This window comes from Anoplopoma fimbria, chromosome 11 (genome assembly GCF_027596085.1).
Source record: "Anoplopoma fimbria isolate UVic2021 breed Golden Eagle Sablefish chromosome 11, Afim_UVic_2022, whole genome shotgun sequence".
NCBI classification, from domain to species: domain Eukaryota; kingdom Metazoa; phylum Chordata; class Actinopteri; order Perciformes; family Anoplopomatidae; genus Anoplopoma; species Anoplopoma fimbria.
In genome coordinates this window covers 18,380,560-18,404,938 of record NC_072459.1, presented here as the reverse complement: position 1 = coordinate 18,404,938, position 24,379 = coordinate 18,380,560, and the positions used below count along the sequence as shown (strand labels likewise).

Here is a 24,379-nt window from a genome sequence, read left to right as displayed (position 1 = left end):
TCTTTAAAGCACACCCAAGAATTGACACAAGCATAGCTTAGTCATTGTTGTTGATGTTGTTTATGGCACACGTGTTCACATAATAGCTTGTTTCCACAAGTCTTTATATTTCCCCTATCTGGTTCAGTCACTGTGTTATGTTTATTCATGCAAACATCCAAAACCCTAGGTGCAACAACAGCTTTGTTACATGTAAATGAGACACATTGCACACACAAGTAGGCTACAGGCGAGGTATCCTGGATCATATTGGCTGTAGCTCCCCGACAGTCCCTCCAACAGATAGGTCTGCGATGCACCAGCAAGACACTCCCCTTGTGTCTTTGAACAGTTCACAAATAGTGCTCTTTTTGCCTTCTGATCTGGGACTTTTTTTCTGGGAGTTCCAAAAAGGTGACCGGAAAATCAGGGTTGAAGCCTTGTAGTGTGAACAAAGCGTTAACGGCCTTCTTGAGGCTCTGTCTAGACAGCCCGAATGTATCCATGTCACCTGCCTTGTATGCTTATTGTCTGAACTGTTGGTGAACCAGGGCTTGTGGTTATTGTACCTTATGATGGTTTTGGTTGGGAGGCATACATGAAATTAATTAATATACGTGCATACAGTGTCAACAAATGCATGGTTTGTCCTCAAGGCCTTTCAGAGACCCGAAGTCAGTGGACTTCATGCACTACAGAGTCTCCTCTCTGTAGTCCTGGATGGTTAAGCCCTACTCAGTTGCTGTCTGTCAGGAAGAGAGACACCTATGATCCTTTCTTCAGTTTTAACTATTCTCTGCAGGTTTGAGACTTTTGCATTTTCCGTACCAGGCATTGAAGTTTGTCAAGATGCTCTGAGAGATTCCTCTGTAGAATGTGTTCATGCTGGGTCAGTCGCTGCAGGTAGTGAAGGTTGGCCTGCTGCTGGGCCCTCTTGCACTTGGTCGGAAGACAAGAAAAGCGCTATACAAGTACAGACCATTTACCATTTGTTGAGAGCTGTGGTGTTGGTGGACCAGGTGAGGTTGTCCACAATGTGTACTCCCAGGAACTTGGTACTGCTCTTTCTCTCAACGGCAGTGCAATTTATGGTCGGGAGATGCTTACTGTGGCTTCCTCTGAAGTCAGTGACCCCCTCCTTTGTCTTCCAAACGTTTAAGGATAGGTTATTGGCAAGATATGTTGTCTGGCCCTGCGTTCTTCCGGGGGTTGGTCCTGGATAGGGTTCTCTCACTCACTCTTGCCGGGGCTATTGGGTTGTGGCAAGGCTATCAGTACAGGTGTGCTTTTTGAAGCTTAAAGGCTTGCATAAAAGTTATTTAACCGGTGTGCAAGTAAGAGGTCACTATCACACACTTATGGTAAGGCTTTGAGGTCTGTAATGATGGTTGTTGATATTCAGGGTGAACTGTCATTTTGGGACAGACTATCCTTGGCTTCCCGAGAGCTGCACTGTCACCTGCTCTGAAGGCAGCGTCTCGGGTCCCCAGCAGGCAGCGGACCTTCCCTGTCATCTATGGTTTCTGGTTGGAGCACACAGTGACCGTCTCAGTGGCTGTTTCGTCATCAATACACTTATAGACGGCACCGTGGTGGTTGTAGGTGGCTGTAGGTGGCTGACTCACTGAATATGCTTCAGCCTATTGTCTCCATGCTATCCTTATAATGAGGTCATCCCCTCAGGCCACACTAAATTTTCAGACCAGTTCACCTGAGATCTGTATGCAAGTCTGAGGACCTAGGTGTAGGCGGTGGTATTTGCCTTACATGGCTTCTTTGAGCTGGTTTAAACATTGTCCAGAATGTGATGTTGCAATGATTATTTGTAAAACTTAAGCAGCTCTGTCTTTAAGTTAGCATAGCTGAAATCTCCCAATACGATTAAAAATGCATCAGTGGGGGCTGTTTGCTGCTCAGTGATGGTGTTGTGCAGTTCATTCTTAGTCTCCTTAGCATTAGAGCGTGGGGGGTATACACAGTCCCAAAAATAATAGCTGTAAACTTCCTTGGTAGACATGGTCGTTTCTTCAAAATCACGAACTCCACTAGTGCTTAGAGACAACTAAGGCATCATGTTTTTTGATATACACACACAAGCCCCCCTGCAGGACTTACCAGACAGTGCTATTATTTTGTCTGCTCTGTGAAGAGAGAATCCATTTAGCTGGGCAGGGGTGTCCAGGAAGTTTTAGTTCAGCCATAAAAACAAAGACACAGCAGTCTGTCATCTAATGCTGTGTAGTCTTCTGTAGTGTCAGAAAATCCAGTTGCTTATTCAGTGAGCATACATTTACCATAGGATAGACAGCACAGTCGGTTGTTTGGGGCAGGCTTTTAGCCTTTTAGCCTGGATACGACTGTGCTTACTGCTTATGACTTCCATTCTATTTAAATATAAATTTGATTTATTTGTATAGCCCAAAATCACAAATCCAAAATTTGCCTCAGAGGACTTTACAATCCCTACAGCATACAACATCCTCTGACCTTGGACCCTGGCATCTAAAAAGGAATGTATGTTGGTGAGGCCGTGGTACCCGAGCCTGGTTGGCGCCGCAGCCCGAGTGACTGTAGCTTTACCACTAGGACACTTGTATGGTCAGGATAGGTGATCTGCCGATATGCAACAGAAGCAGTTGGGTGTCTGCCAGGGCTGTCTCTGTGAGTACGATTAGCAGACGCAGACAAAGACTCACATGAGTAGCACTCAAACACAAAAACATTCGAGCTGTGAGAAGCCGCTGCAGCAGTGCGCCATTCATACTGAATGTGGACTAAGTCAACCTTTTGGGATCCGTCTATTGATTTTTTTCTTATTACATTTTGTATTTTTTTTTTTAATAGAAACATGAAGGGGTTAATAGCCTTTATCATGAAGAAACCTTTTTTGTTCAGTTTTTTTTTTTTTTTTAAGTTTTGGTGTTTTTGCATGACTCAAAAAGTTTTTCCAGCAAATGATGGCACTTCAGATAGAGAGAGGATCTATTGTGGCTGCAGTCAGCATCCTCGATCGCCTGCAGTAACACATGTCAGAGAACTTCAATTCATCAAGAGGAGAGAGAGAAGGAGCGAGGGAGAGAGAGAGAGAGAGAGAGAGATCAGCGTTTTGTGCAAGAAAGAAAAAACATGCACCTAGACACACAGCTCTCTCTCTCTCACACACACACACACACACACACACACACACACACACACACACACACACACACACACACACCACATTAGAAACACACAGACAATTTTCTGCCTCCCTCACGCTCCAGTGATCGCAGTCACACTGACTGCTGGCTTGTTTCCACACACATACAGACACACACACACACACATGCATACATACTGAGTCAGACTCACACTTATTCACTCTCACACACACTCTGAGTCACACACACTGCAGCAGCCCCCCCTCTCTCTTAGCCCGCGCTCGTACCGCCTTCTTGCGAGCAGAAAACACTCGGGTCTCCATCGTACGGGACCGGCTGCTGCTTCCTTTGAAGCTCAATCTCTCTGCTCACTCTCTACCAATCAGCCCTTCTCTTTCTTTCTTTCTTTCTTTTTTTCTTTTCTTTTCTTTCTCTCTCTCTCTCTCTCTCTCTCTCTCTCTCTCGCTCTCTCTCTCTCTTTGCTCATCCTGCTGCTCCCTCTCCGCTCAGAACAGGGTTGTGTATTGTCGGGGGTTTGTGTTGTCAGCTAGCGGAGGGAACATGCAGCATCCTGGAGGAACATGCGTGGCGTTACCCAACGTGGACGCCTGTCCTCAGCTGTCTTGCGCCGCCCTCACCTTCATGTATTTACAGCAGGTGAGTGTGTGTATGTGTGTGTGTGTGTGTGTGTGTGTGTGTGTGTGTGTGTGTGTGTGTGTGTGTGTGTGTTTGTGTACATGAATCTTCATCTTGTGCACATGCCTTTGTCTGCTGCTGCTGCTGGACATGGGAAGTGGAGTGGAACAGAATGACTGCAGCTCTTACTTGCAGGGCAAAATAAGAGAATCACAAAGAGTGTTTGAATGTGCAGCATCTGTTAATGCGTAGTGTCAGTTTGTGCCAGTTTGAGAGGCGTCAGTCCTCCTCGTCCTGCCATCATGCTGAACTGAGTTCAACTGATACCGGGGCTCTCCTCCACTTCTTTGAAGATGAGGCAGGCAGGGGGAAGTCTACATCCAGGAAAGGTCCAGTGATGTTGACGTCTGTTAGGAGGAGAGACAGTGGGTCAGGACCTGCCTGCTCTATACTCTAGTTTGTTAATATCCTTAATAAGCATAATGTTTAGTACCACGTTAAAAGAGTCTAAGCACTGAATACTTTGTCTTCAATTTATTACATTAATCAGACTGTTGCGTGGATCAGAACCCATAATTCATTGTGTTGTTGTCAGTTGTAACTGTGATATTGTGACCCTAATCATATGTTTATATATTTTTTGTTGGATGAAGTCGAGGTCAACACCCACATTTATTTATTTTTCTGTGACCAACTCTTAGTGCTACACAATGGTGTTTGATTTTGTAAGTCGTTTTAAAGGAATAATTGCAATATGAAAAGGATATAGTTCAAGTTTGAATGCAGAAATTGCTTTGCAATTTTATTTTCAATGCAGTGTTTTCAAATAGTACACTAATGCACATAAAAACATAACATAATAACGTAAATACAGGTTAGATATTTCAATATACTGTATAGTTTATGTACGTATTATTTTCTCTCCTTTACTTATTGTATCTGTACATAGCTTTCCAAATGTGATTTGATCATTTCCGCTGTGCTTACGTTTTTGGTTTAGTAGTGTACAGTCGAGTTTTGCTGGCTGCATATTTTAAAAACTTAGTCAAGTGAAAAAAAGAATTGCAGTGGTTATTGACAGTAGCTTGGCTATCTACAAATGGCAGGTTAGTGCAGGATGTCCAGTGGTGTGCCAGTGATGATTCTCTCTGATCAATCAGTGGTCTGCAGAGTTGTATATATGATACAAATGGTAAATGGATTTAATGATTTGATTTTAATATTGGAAACTACAAACTTCCATGCAGTTCATGGTGTTCTGCATTTTCAAACATTCTGGAAGCTAATTATTGTACTTTTTTAATGTAAGGATGAATTTCCTGTCAGGTCATGCTTGTTATAGCAGCCACATGTATGGAAGCATTGTCGCAAGTGGAAACTGGTTCAACTACTGTTGCAGAGAGATTAGAATAGTTGTTTTCTTACATTTTGTGAACCCATACGAGTTCACTCTGCTGTTACACAAAGAACGGGCCTACTGATGTTAATCCATGTGATGAGGCATAAAGGCTCAAACAGTAATAAACGTACTTCCTTACTGAGTGGATTTTTAGAAATATTTCTGTTGTTTGCTCCATCAAAGAAGAGATTGATGAATGATTACCACAAATTTTTTTCTTCTTTATTTTTAATTTACTGTCTCCTCAAGTACATAAGGTTTGTGTGCGTGTGTGTGTGTGTGTGTGTGTGGAATAATGCCTTTACAAGCAGCCTTACTCTGAATAAAGGAGCTGTGGAATGGAAACATGATCATGTTTGTGGGAGCAGTGTTTACACCTTGCAGGCTGCTGTTCACTGTCCTCATGTTCCTGCATCATTACACAACCCACGTATCAATCATCAGCTGGGAAGAGTCCCAGTAGATGGCACTACACCGTTACACATCCATCGCTGAGTGTTCCATTCGGTACCGGGGACTATTTCCTGCTATATAAAAACAGCTGCACTAAATGAACTTGTTTGCATCTGCAGAGCTCGGGCAAGGAGAGCAGTGAGAACATGAAATAGAAATATGACGTTTGACAATCATTTTTTCCAGGAAGTGTTATTGCATGTACTGCAGTGAAACAAAAAACAAAACATAGGTTATTTGGTTCTTCATGTGGAGTAAATGAAAACAATCAAATACAAGCCAAATCCCTTGAATAAATATGAATTGATGAGAAATAATTAAGACATAGATCCTGGGCTGAGTTTAGTTCAGAGAGATTTTGGCTCTGACTGATAGGGAAAACATTTGTATAAAATGTAATAATTGTTATTATTAAATTGAAATGTAGTCAAAGATGCTTTACAAATGTACTAGAGAAAAAAATAAATGTTATTGTGCTGGGAGGACTGGATTACAGCTGCTGGAAAGCCCACCTTAGTCTGGGACAGGGGACCACTAGAGGAGATCAGACTGGTTCTGTGGAGAGTAGCTACGCTTTTCAGGCCTTGTAGGCAGTGAGGAAGATGTTGAAGTCAATATGGAATATGATGGTGCGCCTGGATTTGATAAAAGCATAAATGAGCGTGTCTTTGGCAGGAAGTGACCGTTTGAGAGAGAGGCGATTTTGCAGAAGGCTTTTTTTAAATCTGATTTCATACAATAATATGAATGTTATTTTTTAAAGTGATAATGAATTGTATGACATATCTTTAGCAGTAAAAAAAAATTCAAAAAAGGAAAGCAGGTATGTATGTATGTATATAATCCTAAATGTTTGTGTTTTCTTCTTATTACCTATTTCCTTTAGTTTATCTATTTCCATTTTCCCCTGCTAATGTACACATCTTTGCACCAAAATAAGACTTGAACTAAGGTTCTTCTTCACCTCAATTCAGAGCTTTTTTTATTATATTGACATAATCGCCTGCGAATATGTCAATATCGTTTTTAAATTGAGGATTATGTTGCACCTATACTTTATTAAGGTAATAAAATAACGGCAAACAATCCATTACTCCCACATTGTCAACAGCAGTGCATTATAGCTCACAAGTGGTCACTGGAGACACATTCTGGCCCCTGGAGATAACCGGACCCTGGTGTTAACTGGCCCCTGGTGATTGGATCAACCAAGACGCATGTAAATGTCAATGTGAACGGCCTCTGAGCCGCTGGTTGACTTCTGTTATACGGTTTGATGTTCCACTCTGTCTGAACATCAAGCCACATGACCACCATTATGCTCTTTTCATCAGACGTGCACTGTTTAAAAGATGAAAGTAGTTTTTTTTATTTCTTGATGTTATTCAAAACCTTTTCTAATGAATAAGTAATGGTAATGGCTAATACAATAACACGAGCATTACACAAAGAAACATGAAGTGAAATACATTTTATAAGCTGATGTTTACACAACCTTTTATTTCTATCATACCGTGTCTGCAGTCAGAATGTAAGGAGTTGGTGGGAACGCCGTGTGATTTTATGACCCAGTTTTGGAGCACATCGGAATTGTGGGCCTTCTGCCGCCGCGTCTGGAACCAGAGAAAGAGAGAGAAAGAAATTGCAAAGAGAGCGAGTAAGAAGAAAATCAAAGTGTGACGGAGCAAAAGCCTGAAGCAGAGGAATATTTTAACGGCGCTCTGGGATGAAAGAGCTAAATGACGAGAAGAGAAAATGGCTTCTGCAATCTGACAATTTGTCATTAAGCAACTTTCCTCCATTAGTCTCATTCCTTTATCCAGCTCTTTCATCCCTCTCTACCCGCTGAGAGAGAGTGTGTGTGTGTGTGTGTGTGTGTGTGTGTGTGTGTGTGTGTGTGTGTGTGTGTGTGTGTGTGTGTGTGTGTGTGTGTGTGTGTGAGTGTGAGAAAGCCTTTGTTTTCAGATAGCAATGTTCGAGTATTCCAGATTGTGCTAATGTGTTGGCATGTTTTGCCAGAGCATCGTGCGTTAGTGTGTGTGTGTGTGTGTGTGTGTGTGTGTGTGTGTGTGTGTGTGTGTGTGTGTGTGTGTGTGTGTGTGTGTGTGTGTGTGTGTGTGTGTGTGTGTGTGTGTGTGAGCCTTGCCTACACAGGGAATCTGGGTCTTTGAAGCTATATATAGTCCAGCCATGTAAGACATTTTGAATACATCTGAAGGCCTTAGGGGATTCTGTGTGTGCGGATATATTTTCACAGCACCGCACATTCATTATTTTTTGATCTACATTGTGATTCACCCTCCGACGATTTCTCCTTTTTTTTTTCAACACATGTATCTTCTTTCCAGAAAGCTCAACAGTCTATCAGAGTGGAATCACTATGTACACACAGTCGATGCAGTCAATCTTTAATCATGTTCACATCATGGTCCCCTGCTCACAAGTGTGCGTGTGTTGGGGAAAATCAATTATGCTCGCAGCCAAGAGCAGAGAAGAACTGTGACCTTTGTGAAATATTAGTGACAGTGTCATAGGAGTAACTGCTCTGTATTATAGCTGTTACTGTTCCATATGATGTTCACATATTTGTGAAAAGGATGATAAGAAGCATTTTTGCTCCCTTCTAAACAGAAATGATATTTTCCTTCAGTAAGTATTTCCAGTGTTTCCCCATTAAGCTATTTTCAATAAAACCCACCACTTCCTGCTAAGGTTTCACTTTAAAAGCCGACCTGGGAAGAGGTAGATTATTACATTTTTTTACCCAGACTATCAAGGCTTAACGCAGACTAATTTGGGCTGAAACAGGACTTTCTGGGATTGAACCCAGACTACCCTGGCCTGAAAGCTAGGGTGTTTGCATTTTAGGAGCACTGGAGTGTACTTAATTATATGAAAACTGCTAACATAAAATGTAATTTGAAACAGTAATGTGAAGACAATTTCTCTGGACAAAATGTACATGTGCTGGAACAACAAGTCGGTGCTTATCTGTTAACAAACAGTGAGGAATAAATGACAACACCTAGCACCACATAGTGTTTACCATGGAGCTTTTATTAGTATCTGTATAATATCTAGTTTTAGGAGATGCTTCAATCTTCCCTCAAACAAAGCTGTTAGAGCCTCTGACAGACATTTGTTTATGTCCCTTTTTTTTTTACACTTTACAGTGTCCTTGAGTTAAATGTGTATATATTTTAAATGTTATGATTATTGTAACACTTAACTAACAACTTGTACATGCTTTCTAACTACCTTAATTAATCATGAATTGCAATATTAATACACATTTATGAAACATCTATTAACCCCCTAACCATTAGTGCTCGTGTAAATCATTATATCTATAAATGAGTAAATAAATGTCGATCTAAATTATATATTAATTATTAACTTACACTTATTTTTATGAACCATTAACAACTCCTAAATAATTGGTTTGTAATTAATATAAACCTTAATTTAGAAATGGGGAATACATCATTTATAAAGTATGAAAATAAAATAATCATCACATTATAGATGAGTTTATTAATCGAGAAAAAAACATTAATTAATCTGCTCTCGTTAGCAGAAGGAACGTAAATTTGGTGATTCCTGTGTTTTAAACAGTGGCAGGTAGTGTCGCCAAAAACTAAACTCCAGTAGAAGACCTGTTACTTTGCAAAAAAGTATTCAAGAAGAAGTAAAAGTATAGTCATCAAAATAAATATTTGAATGAGAGTACATATGTATTTCCTGAAAATATTATTTGAGTAGTCAGTAATTCAAGAAATATTCAAATCAATTATAAACTTTTCTTTTCTTGATGTGGATTTGTCATGAAATGACAAGTTATCATCTCCTGACAATATCCACAGTCTGTTTCTCTCCAGTGTACTCAATAAATAGTACATTAATATTATACAACAATGAGTTCATCGATAAGTAAATCATTTCTTCTATATGTATATATATTTGTCCACCAGTGTTCCTATAGAGGAGCTGCTTGTGCCATGTTATTCCTTCAGTGACCGTCTAATCGGTTCATATTTAGGACTTTCTTGAATTTGCTATTTTGTTCCTTTTGCCATAATTCTGTACATTTCTAATTCCACTTCTAAGCACATTTACATTTCATTCCCATTTAAATCAGGGAACACCATCCTAAAGTCTTGTGAGAAAAACAAATAGTGAATATTAGGTTGAGATTGGTATTTCCTTTTGAGAACATGAGTTGTATTTGTACCAAGAAATCTGAAGTGGAATGTAGCCATTTTACAATATTTAATAAGAGAATCATTCCTCGAAATGTCAATTACTGCATGTGTGTATGTGTGTCACTGATATGGCTGAATGAGTGTGTATTTCCTGTTCTGAGGTGCTGTGTCATTTGCTAAGCATTGCCGTTGTCCATTTCATCTCTCACTCTCTTTCTCCCACTCACGTGCACGCACACACAGTCCAAGGCTGTGTTCATGTAACGACAAGCCAGAGCTGCACGGATGAATGGAGTGGGAGATGGAAAGAGAGAGAGCGGAGGAAGAGGGATAGAGAGAGAGCGGTGAAAGGATAGGATGAAGAAAGGGGATTAAAAAAGAGAGAGCACATGAGAAGTAGGCCAAAGGCAACCAACTTCTGTCTGCTCTGTTCAAAAACTAATTTCAACGCGCTGTTTAAAGAGGCAGGTAGGCAGCTGTGGTAGAACATTCAGGGGACGGGCTGGATGCTGCTGGCAGCATACTCCCAGACTGTATGTGACAAATTACATTTTATTTTTTTTGTAGGCTGCACAATTAATTGTTAGTCTAAAAAAATGTCTTATCCTTGTCTTTTTTTCTCAAAAAGTTCACCAGACTGATGCATTTGACTCTAAAAACGCAGCCTACAAAATGTATGATGAAAATTCCAGCATTATTTCATTTAGCTAAATACTTCGCAGGAAAAAAAATGGCAATGTCCGTATTGTGCAGCTCTAATTTGTACATTAGCAGGAAGGTAGCTCAACATAGAAGAGACCACAGTGCTCTGTTGGCTCAGTTCTCTTCAACAACATGCAGCTCAGGGCAATACACATTTCAGCATCCACTCAGAGCTCCAAAATCATCATAAAACTCAATCAACAATTCTCTGTTAGTATGAGCATTAGAAAATTCCTGACGGTAGGATTTATTGCAGGACTTTGTTTTAGCTACCTCATAAACTGGTACACAAGCACCCCTATACATGGAAAAATATACTAACAATACATTTCAATTCCTACAGTGATTCTCTGAAGCACAGTGGAGACTGTTTTTTCTCCAGGGCTGACGTTGATGCTTCAGGGCTAACCTCCTTTACTTTACCCAGAAGTGAAGAACAAGACACAGGGACTATACTTGATTCATAATAATCTGCAGCATTTATTCGGAGTCAAACTGAAAAAAATAACTGAACCTACAGTGTAGGTATCAGTTTCTCCATAAATGTTACCCTGATCTCCACATCACTAAGATAAAGTGTATAGAAGAAGCAAAGGAGTGAGCGATCTTGCTTCCTTCCCATCTTTGTTAAGAGTTGCACATGTGCAGTACTGATTGGACAGGATGTACAACGCAGATGGCGACTCCACCAATCATATCTTTCACAAATGAACGTTTTCTCATGGGACACAATTCCATCCACGCTGACAGTCTGGACTAAGGAAGTGCTCTACTGAAAAAATGTCTGTGTCAACCCTGACACATTAAGAATATAGAGTGTGTTATTGGTTCTGTTATTGCCACTGGTTCTGTCATTGATAGCATTGAAAGCTCTTTTTTATTATGTGTCTTAGTCAGATATGTGACCACAATAAACAAAACATTGCTATTTGTTCTACATTCAATTGCATTTATTCACAAAATATTTACACGTTTTTTTTTTCATAAATAATCTTCAGTAATGTGGATATGATGACCAAATAGGTAAAGATTTATTATAAAAGAGCTAGAACAGCAAGTTCAGAAAAATTACATTACATCAGTTTACTGTAATGCAGATAAAGGCAACACTTTTATTAAGATATCCAAAATCGAGTCTAGTCTCATATCAGGATATCAATATGATACGGATATATTTTCCAACTTCATACTGAGCTTTTCCTGAAAGGAGGTACTCTCATAACATATGCGTCAAACTGTCAAACTACACTACAATATATTGAAACATCACGTTTAAAACACATTTACAGGAAAAAATAAAAACAGTGGCAGCAAAAACTATGATTTTAGAGCTCCACCAAAATGTCTCAAATGATGCATTCAGAGTAGCTCATGTGCGTTTCAGGGGACACTGCTGAGTCCGGCCTGGAGCTGGCCCGAGTCGACCCGTATGGTTTTATCTGACTTGGTTTAGTTTGGGAATGTGGACACGGGCAGATTTGGGCTGAAAATTAGCAGCTTCGTACCGAGAATCGACCAGTGCACCAGAGATGGGTCACATTGGCACACAAACAAACACACGCTGTAGGATTATTTTGTGTGTGTGTGTGTGTGTGTGTGTGTGTGTGTGTGTGTGTGTGTGTGTGTGTGTGTGTGTGTGTGTGTGTGTGTGTGTGTGTGTGTGTGTGTGTGTGTGTGTGCCACACTGTGTTGTTGGTGTTTGAATGCTTACAATCCAGCTACCTGCATTTATAATATATGATGGGCCCAGACTAATATGCACAAACACACATACATTTCTACATTACTAACGCTATACAAAGGCAGATGTGGACCTCTCTTTAGGGTAATTTTGATAAAAACCAAAATAGAATGGAATATTCACCTTTCAGGTCATCCTAATGAATATTACTGCAAATGTGCTCTTTAATTGTTTTAAAGAAATTGCAAAGAGGAGACTTGCATCATTGAGTGGCTTCTGTCTATCAAAGAGGGGACCTCCAAACCCTGCAGTGGAACATTCTTTCACCTTATGAGTGTTAGTTTATCACAAATACTTTCTTTTAAAAATGGATTATGAACTTTAATGTTAGCTATATTTTAACCTTTTCTGTCATAAAATTATTACAAAATATCTGAATTAACTTGGTTAAATTAGTAAACATGAACATCTCTCCCTATAAACGAAAACTAGAGTGCTAAATTTTGATGCCTTGTTTGCACCAACAAGGATTCATTTTGAACCCCAAATTAAATCATGTTGCACCAGACTTAAAACTTTTTTAAGATTTGATTCAATTTAAACAACTTTTTGAGATGGGTTGAGCAGAATTATCAAGTTCCCTGAAGAAAGTAAAGGGACGGACATGAGTTCAATGGTGCTGCTGAATAAATGACAATGTTCCGAATCTGAACAGGAAGACTGGACCAACAGGCAGCCTTATTTGTCCCACTGTGAATGTTTTTTTTGAGTTGGCCATATTGCTCCATGATTTTGGCCAACAAAATAGGAGTAATAGGGCTTTTCTGCTGTGCCATCATGAGTAATGTTACCTAATTGACTGACTTTTAGCTAGCTAGCAAACAATGTAACGTTTTTAAGGACTACAGAGCTTCAATGGTAAACTATTCCCCTCTCTGTCCTCCTCTCTGTCACACACACACACACACACACATTTAACAAATAATTACTGTTCTCTCTCTCTCGCTCTCTCTCTATCTGTCTCTTTTTTTCTCAGTCCTGTTTCTTGCAGCAGAAAAAAATTGCAACATGAACAATATGATTGCAGACAGAAAGTAAATGTTGCAATTCAAAATTTTGTTTCCTTTTTTTGGCCAGATGGTTTGTTACACAAAACCATCTGAGAAGCCATCTTTGGAAACTGTTTAGTAAAGGGCAGGTCCACTTCAAGGTAAAGCCAGAGATGTCCCAAAGTCAAATATATCAGTCATTGTCAGAAATGATGGTGTAATGTGATTTTATAGCAGCTTAAGCACTGAGAAATGTTGCTATTTCAAGTTACATATCTAGTACTTATATCTCTAAATTGATAAAGTACGTTCCAAGACCATTGGTTCCTATTGAACATGTAAATCCTTAAAATAAATGATAATAATAATAATAATAATAATAATAATAATAATAATAATAATAATAATAATAATAATAATAATAATAATAATATTACAGATATATTGGGAGTCTTGATACGATCACTGCCCACAACACCATAAAGCCGGACCGGCCAGAAAGTGGAGTCGTCCCCCCAGGAGGAGAGGGAGGTATAGGAACTAAGCTAACCCAGCTAGGACCTAAGGCTACTCCACTACCCAGCATGCTCCTGGCTGTCAGTTATCTGATGGCAGTGAAATGAGGAGGTGGTCTCTGTTTACATCAATGCACTACAGGAATGCTCTACCATTTTTTTTCTCATAGTTTGTTGTGTAGCATAAATGGACTACAACTGCATTTTTTTGAGCAACTGTGTTGCAGAATGACACTACATGTCTTTAAATCCTTCTATGTCTTATCAGTACTATGTGTTCAACATGATTTCTCTTCATTTTTCCTGCTCAATTATTATTTTCTGTTATCCATGGAGCAAGGTTGTCAGATGTCGTACAGTAGTAAAGGAAATTATTGATTTTGGGCTATGTAGATGAAGTTGCCAAGACTTAAAGAGCAACTATTTATTCTTCCAGCAGGAGAAAGAATACTTAGCCAGATGCTGTTAGCAAAACCAACAAATAAGGTCTACTTCATTAGTATTTAATTGTGTGCGTCAGTCATATCATACTGTGAACCACTAATTCTCCAGGAGAATAGATATTCAGACAGGAGGCCGTGGAAAACACAGAAGTAAAACGAAAGGCTGTGATATTGCTGCTCTTTGCTTTGTGTTGTGGTGGTGCTGAACGGACAGCTCCTGTGAACTGATCTCATATGCTGCAGTGTTCATTACTGCTGACACTGTTCAGTGTTTTCCTCATCTCAACTAATACTGACCAAAGCAGTTCAATATATTACATATTTTATCACTGTTTAAAGCTCTCTCTCTCTCTCTCTAGCTCTCTTTTACCCAAAGTACCTCTCCCTTTTTCATAGAAGTGATTATTATTCTAAGATGTTACATTTCAGACAGAGTTGCCACAGTGTCTGCAGTGATACATCGGCTGCGGCAGGTACATTTCCATTCGTTCATGCCATGTTTTTGGACTCTAAATAGAAACACTTTAAAATATATCCTACGAACAACACAATTAACTTTTATGCAGATGATTCTAAGCCTAGTGAAAACAAAAAATAAGGCAGCTGCGTGGGTTGAACAGATACAGTGAAGCATGTGTTGCAAAGATGGTGTGGTGTGAGTTTTTATGGGTGCTGTGAGAAACGGCAAAAAGGTGGACTAAAAAGGGGGCCTGTTTTTATTTGTTTATTCATTCTTGAAAAAATCACATTGAGGCACTAGTGAAGGACAACATTCCTCATCATTGTTAGGGACTATTTTCAGCTGCAGATTAATCTACACATGATGCTCTAGTGAGTATTTCCAGCAGCAGGACAAAATAAACTACAGTGTGTGTGTGTGTGTGTGTGTGTGTGTTCATGGTAATGAATGAACATGCCAGTGCAACCATGTGACTCATTGATGTGTTCTTATAGGGGGACGCTTCCAATTTTACAAATGAGTGAGTTTACTCATCATGTGGACTTGTAATCAGCCTGTGGAAACAGCTGTTTAATGTATCTTGTAGTTTTGATGATGTCATTGTGATGTCATTGGTATTATCTCATACCAGGACTACACATTACAATTACTAAGAGGAACTTTCAACTTATTATGGACCCGTCTCACTTAGTATGAGCTGCATAAGTAACAAAGACCATCAGAGAGAAGATTGTCTGTTTCTATAAAGTTATTCTTAATGCTTGTCACCGGTCCACCGGGTCAGAGTCCACGCAAAATCTAATAAAATCATGCAGGTTCACCAGAAGCTCCTTCATCTCAGACCAGTCTTCGACCTGTAGTCAGGGCTCCATCGGGAGGAGGAGAGCTCTGCTCCCAACAGCAGCGGCTCCTCCTCCAGCAAGGAGCAGAGCTTTACCTCTCTACTCCGTAGGTCATCACGCTCCTGGAGACCCAGGCCATTGCTGGGCCCGCTAGAGGGAAGGAAGGCACAGGAGAAAAAAAACAGACCCTGCTAAAGGGACTCTGGTGCTTAGAAACACTACCACTATGTCCACAGGGACCGCCAAAATCAAGACAAAAGGAAAGTTCTGCACAGCAGCTGCAATGACAGAAAGCCTGTGTTACACTGGCAGCATGGACTAAGCTGTGGGCAGTTACTGTGCAGACTTAAAGTCAGGATATCTTGGTGTGCAGCTTTGACTTTGACCAATCTTTTTTCATCTCTCTCTTGTGAATCCTCTGTCTTCATGTAAGTGCAATACTAAATCCCTGGAACACTCCTTTAAATAGTTTTAATTGTCAACAATGGAGCACTGTGGCACAGAGTAATATGACACATAAGGCTTTGGATACACACATAGTATCTGTTAGCAGGATACCTTCAACGTCTGGGTCTGCATGTAAGATTTATTCAAAGTAAAATAAAATAAAAAATATATGTATATAAATATTTAATATCACCAAACGTATACTTAAACCTTCTACACTACCTGCCATTGAAAGAGGAAATACATGAAGAAGAGAGTCGGTAAGAGAGAGTTGAGGAAGGCATGAATAAAGTGTGGGGGGGGGGGGGGGGGTGTTAGACTCCACAACCTCATTATGTCTGTTGGCATTTTAACTCCTTTGATGATTTAGTAAGAAGGGGAGATGGAGGAGGAGGGGAGGAGGAGATGTGTTCTCTCCTCCGTCCATGACACCATTTCAATCCTCCGCTCACACTCCCCTCCCTGCTCCCCCCATGACGGAGAGGAGAGAGAAGAAAGAGAAGTGAGTGTCTTTAATTTAGAGGGATCCCGAATGCGTGAAATCCTTTACGCTATCTGGGTCACAGTGTGCCTTACAGGCTGGAGAAACACACACACACACACACACACACACAATGCCAGCCTGCTGGTTTCCTCGTTCATTCCGTTTGTGAGCTTCTCTCTCTGTCACGCGTGGTGCTGCAGGAGGTTGTGATATATATTGTGTAGGTAGTATTACTGGTCCTGCACTACAGCTAGGAGTGGAAAACAGCTCTCAGTGTTGACCCATAGCATTCAGTTCTCCCTTAAAGTAGCTGTAGGGGTACAAAAACCATCTTACATACACTGTCTTGACAGTCTCATATACACTACATGGCCCAAAGCGAGTTAACACCAGAGGAAAGTATTTGGACACCAGAACGCTACACCCACGCATGGTGGACATGTCAGTCCAGGACCATGAGCATTACTCTGCTGCTAGTCCTCCTCCACCCAGCTGGGAGGGCTTTCCACACAGTTTGGCTAGATTTCTGGCTGAATTTACATCATTGCTAAAAAATTACAAAATGATCCTCATTATCTGTTCATGACAAGTATGTTATGGTTGTGGCCGGAGAAAGATTGTTGTTATGAGTAGTAGGAAATACACTATTGTCCATAATGTTTTTTTTTCCTTTGCAATAAGATTAGAGGTGTGAATCTTTACTGGCCTTACGGTTCAATTTGATTACAATTAACCTGTCAATCATTTGAATGCACGAAACATGATGCATTTCTATTTTTAGCATCTTGAATTTTCTATTTTCTTTAATATTGCTTTTGTAGCACATGAGCTGTTGGGGCGCTTGTAGCTGGGCAAGAGGGCCAAAATCTTCTATTCTGTTATAGGTCATTACATATCTCGATAACGATATTACCATATAGCATGTTTTCTGGGAATTCAATAGTCTGTATAAGACCGTCACATGGTAAAGCCTACGTTTTAATAATTTACCTCTTTATTAAGAACTTTAGTGTAAAACAAACAGTTTCAAGTGAAATAATAGGGAAAGAATATATAAATATGACACAAATAATTAAATAAGTTATCCGATTAAAGGAGCAATATACAACATTCAGAGCATCAAACCACTATCATCTATATAAATAAAAATAGGAGTAATGTCTACCTGAGCAGAGAATGAACTATTTCGCTCTCTGTGTGTTGTTATCAGAGCTTCTCTGTGCTTTGTCTACATTGCCTTTTGGTGCTTTTAGTTCACGTTAGTGCACGTGAGAGTGCCCCACTGGTTAGCCCCCGGGTCGCTGCTCTGCACTGCTCACATAACACCGTCTAGACCGACTGCGTTGTCGTGGTAGCGTAGCAGCCCTTATCAGGGGAACCCCTTTAGCTCTGTCACAACTTTTGATGTAGATATGAGGCTATGAGTTGAGAGGCAATCAAAAAAAGCTAGTTTGATTGAACATTCCCATAGGTAGACATCTGGATGTAGGCATAAAGGAGTTAAACTATAGGGCATTTTGAAGAAATGAAGAGAAATCTGGATACTGCTTTGCAATGAAAACACGACTCACATTTTTTAGTTGGTAAATGAGAACACATATAGAGGGATATTGGTGTGATTTAAACAGCTGTCTATGTTTCACTAAAAGCATAAAAACACAGGGGGAATCAGTCAGATGCACGTCTCACAGAGTCAGTGTGAATTAATACATTTAATATGACAGAGACGTGTCTGCTTCGGAAGACGCCCAGATGATGGACGTCTAAAATGATTCTTAAAAGGTTTTCAGTGGGGAAAGGTCAATCGGAACGAGGAATAATCCGACAGAGAGTGAGACAGCATGTCTTAGGTTACGTCATGTAAACAACTAGTACCTCTCAGAGATCAAGTGTTTGGCCAGCACTCATGAAAGATGATCAGAATAGTGACACTGCTCTCTCGCTGCGATCTCCATGTTTTAGAGGGTCAAACCAACCAATCACAGGTTGTAAAATATATTGGTTAGATGAGTGATTATTATGACAAAATTATTTAGGCTACTTTAGATTTTTTGAAACATTTCCCCAGCCCGTGCCTGGAGACAGCATTAGAGATGTTTTTTTATGTTTCATAGCCTGTTGTGATCTTTAGCCTTCTGGTAAAGTATGTGTGCAGTGTCTCTACAGTGTCATAATGAAGTGTTAGAAATGTTCCTGACTTTTTATAATAAAAATAGTTATCAAAAGGTTAGCAGTGGGCAAGATGCTACCTCAGACCCCATCAGGAGGACTGTCTGTATTTGACACTTTAGTACCGATGTGTTAGTAAAGATGTCAGTGTGAGTCACATATTAATATGAAAGAGAGAGAATTTTGACTTTTTTTAGTTGGATATATTTGTGTTATTTAAATTTTTGAAATACTGTTGGATAGTTAAGTACACATTTTTTGTACAATAAGGACATTTTTGAAGGTAAAATATTTAGATTTTATACTTTTCATGCATTCATCTGTGCCTTTGCTAGGGATAAAAATCTGCACCAGAATGCACCAAACCGCACCATTAAAAAGAAAAGTAAGGGGGCATGCTGCCAGTCCCCCCATCACTCTGTGCCTCTGACGCTTGTCACCGCACAACCTGGACACAAGTACGACAGAGTTCAGTCCTAGTTATTTTTTTTACCAGCACCCATAGTTTATGCATGTTTAGCCTCAGTGGATATGTGAGAAGATGCTGATGAATTGCTTCAGAGGGATGAGAGTTTAAAGAAAGAAGAGAACAGATTTGTCTGCATAAAGGAATGCAGCTGCATCAGAGCAGAGCACATTATCGGATCATATCGACATATTGTATTGAAATGCATCTTTAGTGTAAGTCCTCTGTTGTGTTGCCTCAGAGTGCTGTTTTGTAGCTCAGACTGATCTTTGACCTCCTTTTGAAAGAAACAAAATCAATGCAGCATCACATCATTGCTTGATATTATTTAAGAGAATTCAGAGCTCTGAAGCATGCTTTCAATTGAATTCCAGCATTCCTAGATCGATCAACGCACAGATGAGTTTCACTCAACCCTCTCTACACACACACACACACACACACAGACACACACAGACTGGGTGTGTGTGTGTGTGTGTCGGATGACATTCGATACTCGACATTCAGTGATGGAAGAGCACTTAAAGCAATAATTGGAAATGTTCTCAGAGACAGAGTATTTTAATGTGATTTGAGGGTGTGGTGTGTGTTGGTGTGTGTGCAGCTCTTCACAAGAGAGAGATAGTCAGAGTGATATCTATAGAGTGAGAATTCACACACACACACACACACACACACTGGGGGAAATCACAGAGACGGATGACCCTCATGGGTGTATTGACATCTCTCACGGCTGAACAAATGGCGCAGTTGAGTTGCGTTCACTGACTTCGATCTGAAAACTGTTTAACATTCTCTTTGCGGCCTCACCTGGGTCAGCCATAGAGCACAGGGAAATGCTCAAGCTGCACTTGACGGTCCGTCCGTCAAGTGCAGCTTGATTTAGGATGAACGATGGAGTCAAGTCTCCTTAAAGACCGTAGCTTTAAGATGGGGAACACGGTAAAAATGAAACCTGCTATCATCAACATGTTAGCATTGTAGTTGTGAGCATGTTAGGATGCTTACATTAGCATTTAGCTAATATGTCTCACTTAGGTAACCTCACACAATATTTAAAATATTCAATTCAATTCAATTCAGTTTATTTTGTATAGCCCAGAATCACAAATGACACATTTGCCTCAGAGGGCTTTACAATCTGTGCACATGCGACATCCTCTGTCCTTCCCTCACATCGGCACAGGAAAAACTCCCCTAAAAACCCTTTAACAGGGAGAAAAAAGGAAGAAACCTATGGGAGAACGACAGAGGAGGGATCCTTCTCCCAGGATGGACAGAATGCAATAGATGTCATGTGTACAGAATGAGCAGCATAACAGAGATACAACACATTCAATGAATATGACATAAATGATTCATATAATAAGACTACTTATAATAACAGCAGCAATTATTACAGTAGAATTATAATTATGAAAATAGGGATAGTAATGTGATTAATAATAATAATCGAAGTAGCAGTGGGTGTCAGTCGGCTCACAGCAGGAGGCACGACTACGGTCCCCTGATATATGCTGATATGTACCTGTATTGTTTGTATTTATGCCCCATTCTTTTATCCCACTTTATTTTAGTTTAAAGTTGTCATATAATAACACGGTTGTAACTCCTAGTAATACAGATTATTTTATTTTACAACAGTATGTAGGTCTATACGGGTCCAGTCCCTGTTACTGACAGTTACCTCTAGTTAACTACCAGGAAACTCGGGGCCAATGTTTGTGTTTGACCTGGAGGCAAGAACAGGACTCAATACACAGAATTGTCATTCTAATCTAAAATAAGAATACTCAGCCCACCATCAGCCAATAGCAGGCTGACCCTTGTCTCCCACATGTGCACAGAGGTAGTTTAAACACTCTAATGTTATTTTTAAAATACAGCACAGCTCCAAGGTCACCATATAGATACCATTCCCTTATGTGCTTTTGTCTTTTCACTATCTTTCTCTCTCACACACACACAAACACACAGAAGGCAATTACTAATATCTGCCAAATCTGCTGACATGACAAAATGCTAATTTATGTTGTTCTGGTCTATCAATAATGGTTCTGGGGCTGCCATAAATCCTCTGCTGCTTTCCTACAGCTTTCTTTGATTTTACTCTTCTGTTTTTCCCCATTAGTTTCTGTCTTTTCTTTGTTTATTTAATCTTAGCATTCCCTCTTTTGTTGTTTTCAGTTTCCTGTCTTTTCTTTTCCTTTCCCGTCATCTTCTTTCTTTTTCTTTCTGCACAATACCTTTCCTCTGCTTTTGTTTGCTATTTCCTTGCCCAGATAGTCCTTTACATAAAGATGTAAATAAAAGACTGTTTGAACAGATAATGTTTCATTTACATCCACTATAGGTTTCTCTCTCTTTCTTAATTCAATTAAATTCATTGATATTTTTTTCATCTTCACATTGTCCCTCAGCCATCTCTGTGTCTGTAAGTTTGTTTTGTCTGTATGTCTCTCTGTATGTGTTGAACAGCTGGACAGACAACAGTGTTGCCAACAAACCCCATGTGTCTCCTCCAGGAGCTCCCTGCATGGCTTTAGATGTGCTGAAATTTAACTTACCCAATTTGTCTGGCTGAAATATGGAATATTCACTGCTCACTGGACACAGACACCTTCTCCATGGCTATGTGTGTGTGTGTGTGTGTGTGTGTGTGTGTGTGTGTGTGTGTGTGTGTGTGTGTGTGTGTGTGTGTGTGTGTGTGTGTGTGTGTGTGTGTGTGTGTGTGTGTGTGTGTTCAAAGGCAACTAAGGTGAAGACAGATGGGGAGCAGAACCGAGCCACTCCAGCTCTTTCATCCCTCATCAAACTATTAATTCATCCTCACTCAGTCCACAGCTACACACAGTCCACAGCTACACACACAAACACACACGCACACACACACACACACACACACACACACACACACACACACACACACACACACACACACACACACACACACACACACACACACACACACACACACACACACACAGATAGAGAGAGTGAGAGTTCCAGATGAATATTAATTGGGATTGTGCTGGATCTACACATTCTCTTTACCCGCTAACTTGCTACATGGCTGAGCCTGATTAAAGCCAATCATTTACATAATTAACATATGGTTCTGGCCCTTCCTTTTATGTGCTGATCATCCTGACACACACACACACACAAGGGGAAAGAGGGGAAGAGGGAAATAGTGTAGTATCCAGCCAACAAACTTACTCTATATTATTATCTAATATATATATATATATATATATATATATATATACATGTGTGTGTGGGTGTGTGCTAGCTCGGTAGGTGGGTATGTATTCCACAAAGTAGGCATTCTGCTACAGGGATGATAGAATAGAAGATCTGCGTTTTGATCCCCAGATCTGTGTCCATTTGGCACTTAACCCCAAATTGCTCCCGGTGTATGAATAGTTTTGTATGTGAATTGGTTTAGTCCTGATGGGGAGGTGGCTTGTTGCATGTTATAGGTGTGAATGGCTGAATGACATTTGGTATAAAGCACTTTGAGGGGTCGGAAGACTGGAAAGGTACCATGCAAAAGTCCATTCACTGTTTTTGTCAATGGAGTCCTGTGGTTTTGAAGGCAGCAATATACCGCTTCATTTTTCCATCAGAAAGGACTGTCTGATAGCACAGTAGAGCAGAGAAAATATTCTGAATGTAGTGTACACTTAAACTGATATTGACTTCCTTAGGTGGGCCTTTTTTAAGAGGCTAAAATACTTTGTCTGCTGTTTCCTGTCCACAGCCGCTTTACCTCGCAGGCAGACATTTTGTTCTCTTCCCCAGACTCCATTGACAAAAGCAGTAAATTATACATATGTCCCACAATACCCACAATGCAAATCTATGGTTCAAATATAAACAAACTCAAGTCATTGATGCAAATGAACTACTATGAAAGTATTCACATGTTATTATGAAAATGGTTACATTTCATAATGATAATAATAATAATAATGATAACAGAGAATGTTTATTTGGAGTAGTGTCTTTATAAATGCTGTGAATTACAGAGATTACACTGAAAGTTAATAGTTTAATTGCAATTATACTGACATTACAGTAACAATAAGGATCTGTTGCTTTCCCTCTCTATCCCTCTGCCTCTGTAATGACATGTCAGAGAATCCATCACATTTACCAGAGATTCTGTGTTGAACATCAGCACTGACCACAACCCAAAGCAGGTTTCCCCCCCCCGACCAACAGAAAGAAACCCCTGTATATCCTGTGTGATGTCACAGGGATGGTGTGAAGTCTCACAGCAGCTGTCATGTGTTACAGCCATATAACACCTTCATAAAATTTAAAAACTGTTCATAAAAACACAAATCTAATAGATCTGACGCAGTCAGTCAGTAAGATGAATGCACGATCCTCCTGGCCACCTGATCTCCATTTAGACACATCTAGTGTATGATGACAGCTGCCTTTGGTTTGGATTAAAAAAAATCAACCCATTACACACATTTGCACATATACACCAAAAACAAAACAAACAGTGTTGACATATGACAGAATAGAAACACTATTGTTAAAATGCTGTTCTGCTCACTCAACAACACGGACTGCTGTGCCCTGCTACATTACTGACTGCAAGCAGTGAAACACAGATTGTACTTAACATGTTCTCCCCTTGCCGTCACCTTTTGAAACATTGGGTACCATTTAAGCGTCATTTTTCAACATGCAGGTCTCCTTGGTGAACGTGCTGTGACTCCCCTCTGAGTTGCTTCAGTTACTAGAGGCAGCCCTGCATGTGCAGAACTGACACTAGAGGGGTCTGTTGAGTGAGTTTTACATGTAGGGCCACTGACCAAGCTGCCGTATTAAACATGTCGGGAGTCAGAATGTGCTGCTGTAGTTGACTAACATTAATTTACAGTCATCCATATATCCTGGTGCAATTTGATTAAATAAATTATTTTCACACATGTTTTATGAAACTATAATAAATGCAATGATCTCTAAGTTTTTAGCCCCAGCACATTGAAAGGATGAAGATCCATTCTCCACTCCAAACATCTGTAAATAGTCTGGTCCCTGGCCATTTCAAATGAATGGTAGTGATAACCATTGATAACATCCAATCAATTAGCTGATAACATTTGAGGCTTCATACACATGACTGGTCAGGGTACAGAACCCTGTTAGCACCCTTTAAACATCATAGATTTAACATGTCCTATATGTAAAAGGGTTCAAACAATAACTAACCTGTTTGTAGTCATGTATTTGTGGTACTTGTGGTTAGGTCTATAAGAGGAGATTGTGAGCCTCTGTCCATGGTGCTG

General features: G+C 40.0%; 1 protein-coding gene across 2 annotated transcripts in view; it reads left to right on the top strand.

Moving 5' to 3' along the window:
* The first annotated feature begins 3,680 nt into the window (after positions 1–3,680).
* Positions 3,681–24,379, top strand: part of rbfox1 (RNA binding fox-1 homolog 1) — a 109,070-nt gene continuing 88,371 nt past the window's right edge. For both annotated transcript variants that reach the window (XM_054606788.1, XM_054606789.1), the window contains exon 1: positions 3,681–3,776. In XM_054606788.1, the coding sequence (XP_054462763.1) occupies positions 3,681–3,776 (96 nt within the window). The remainder of the gene's footprint in view (positions 3,777–24,379) is intronic.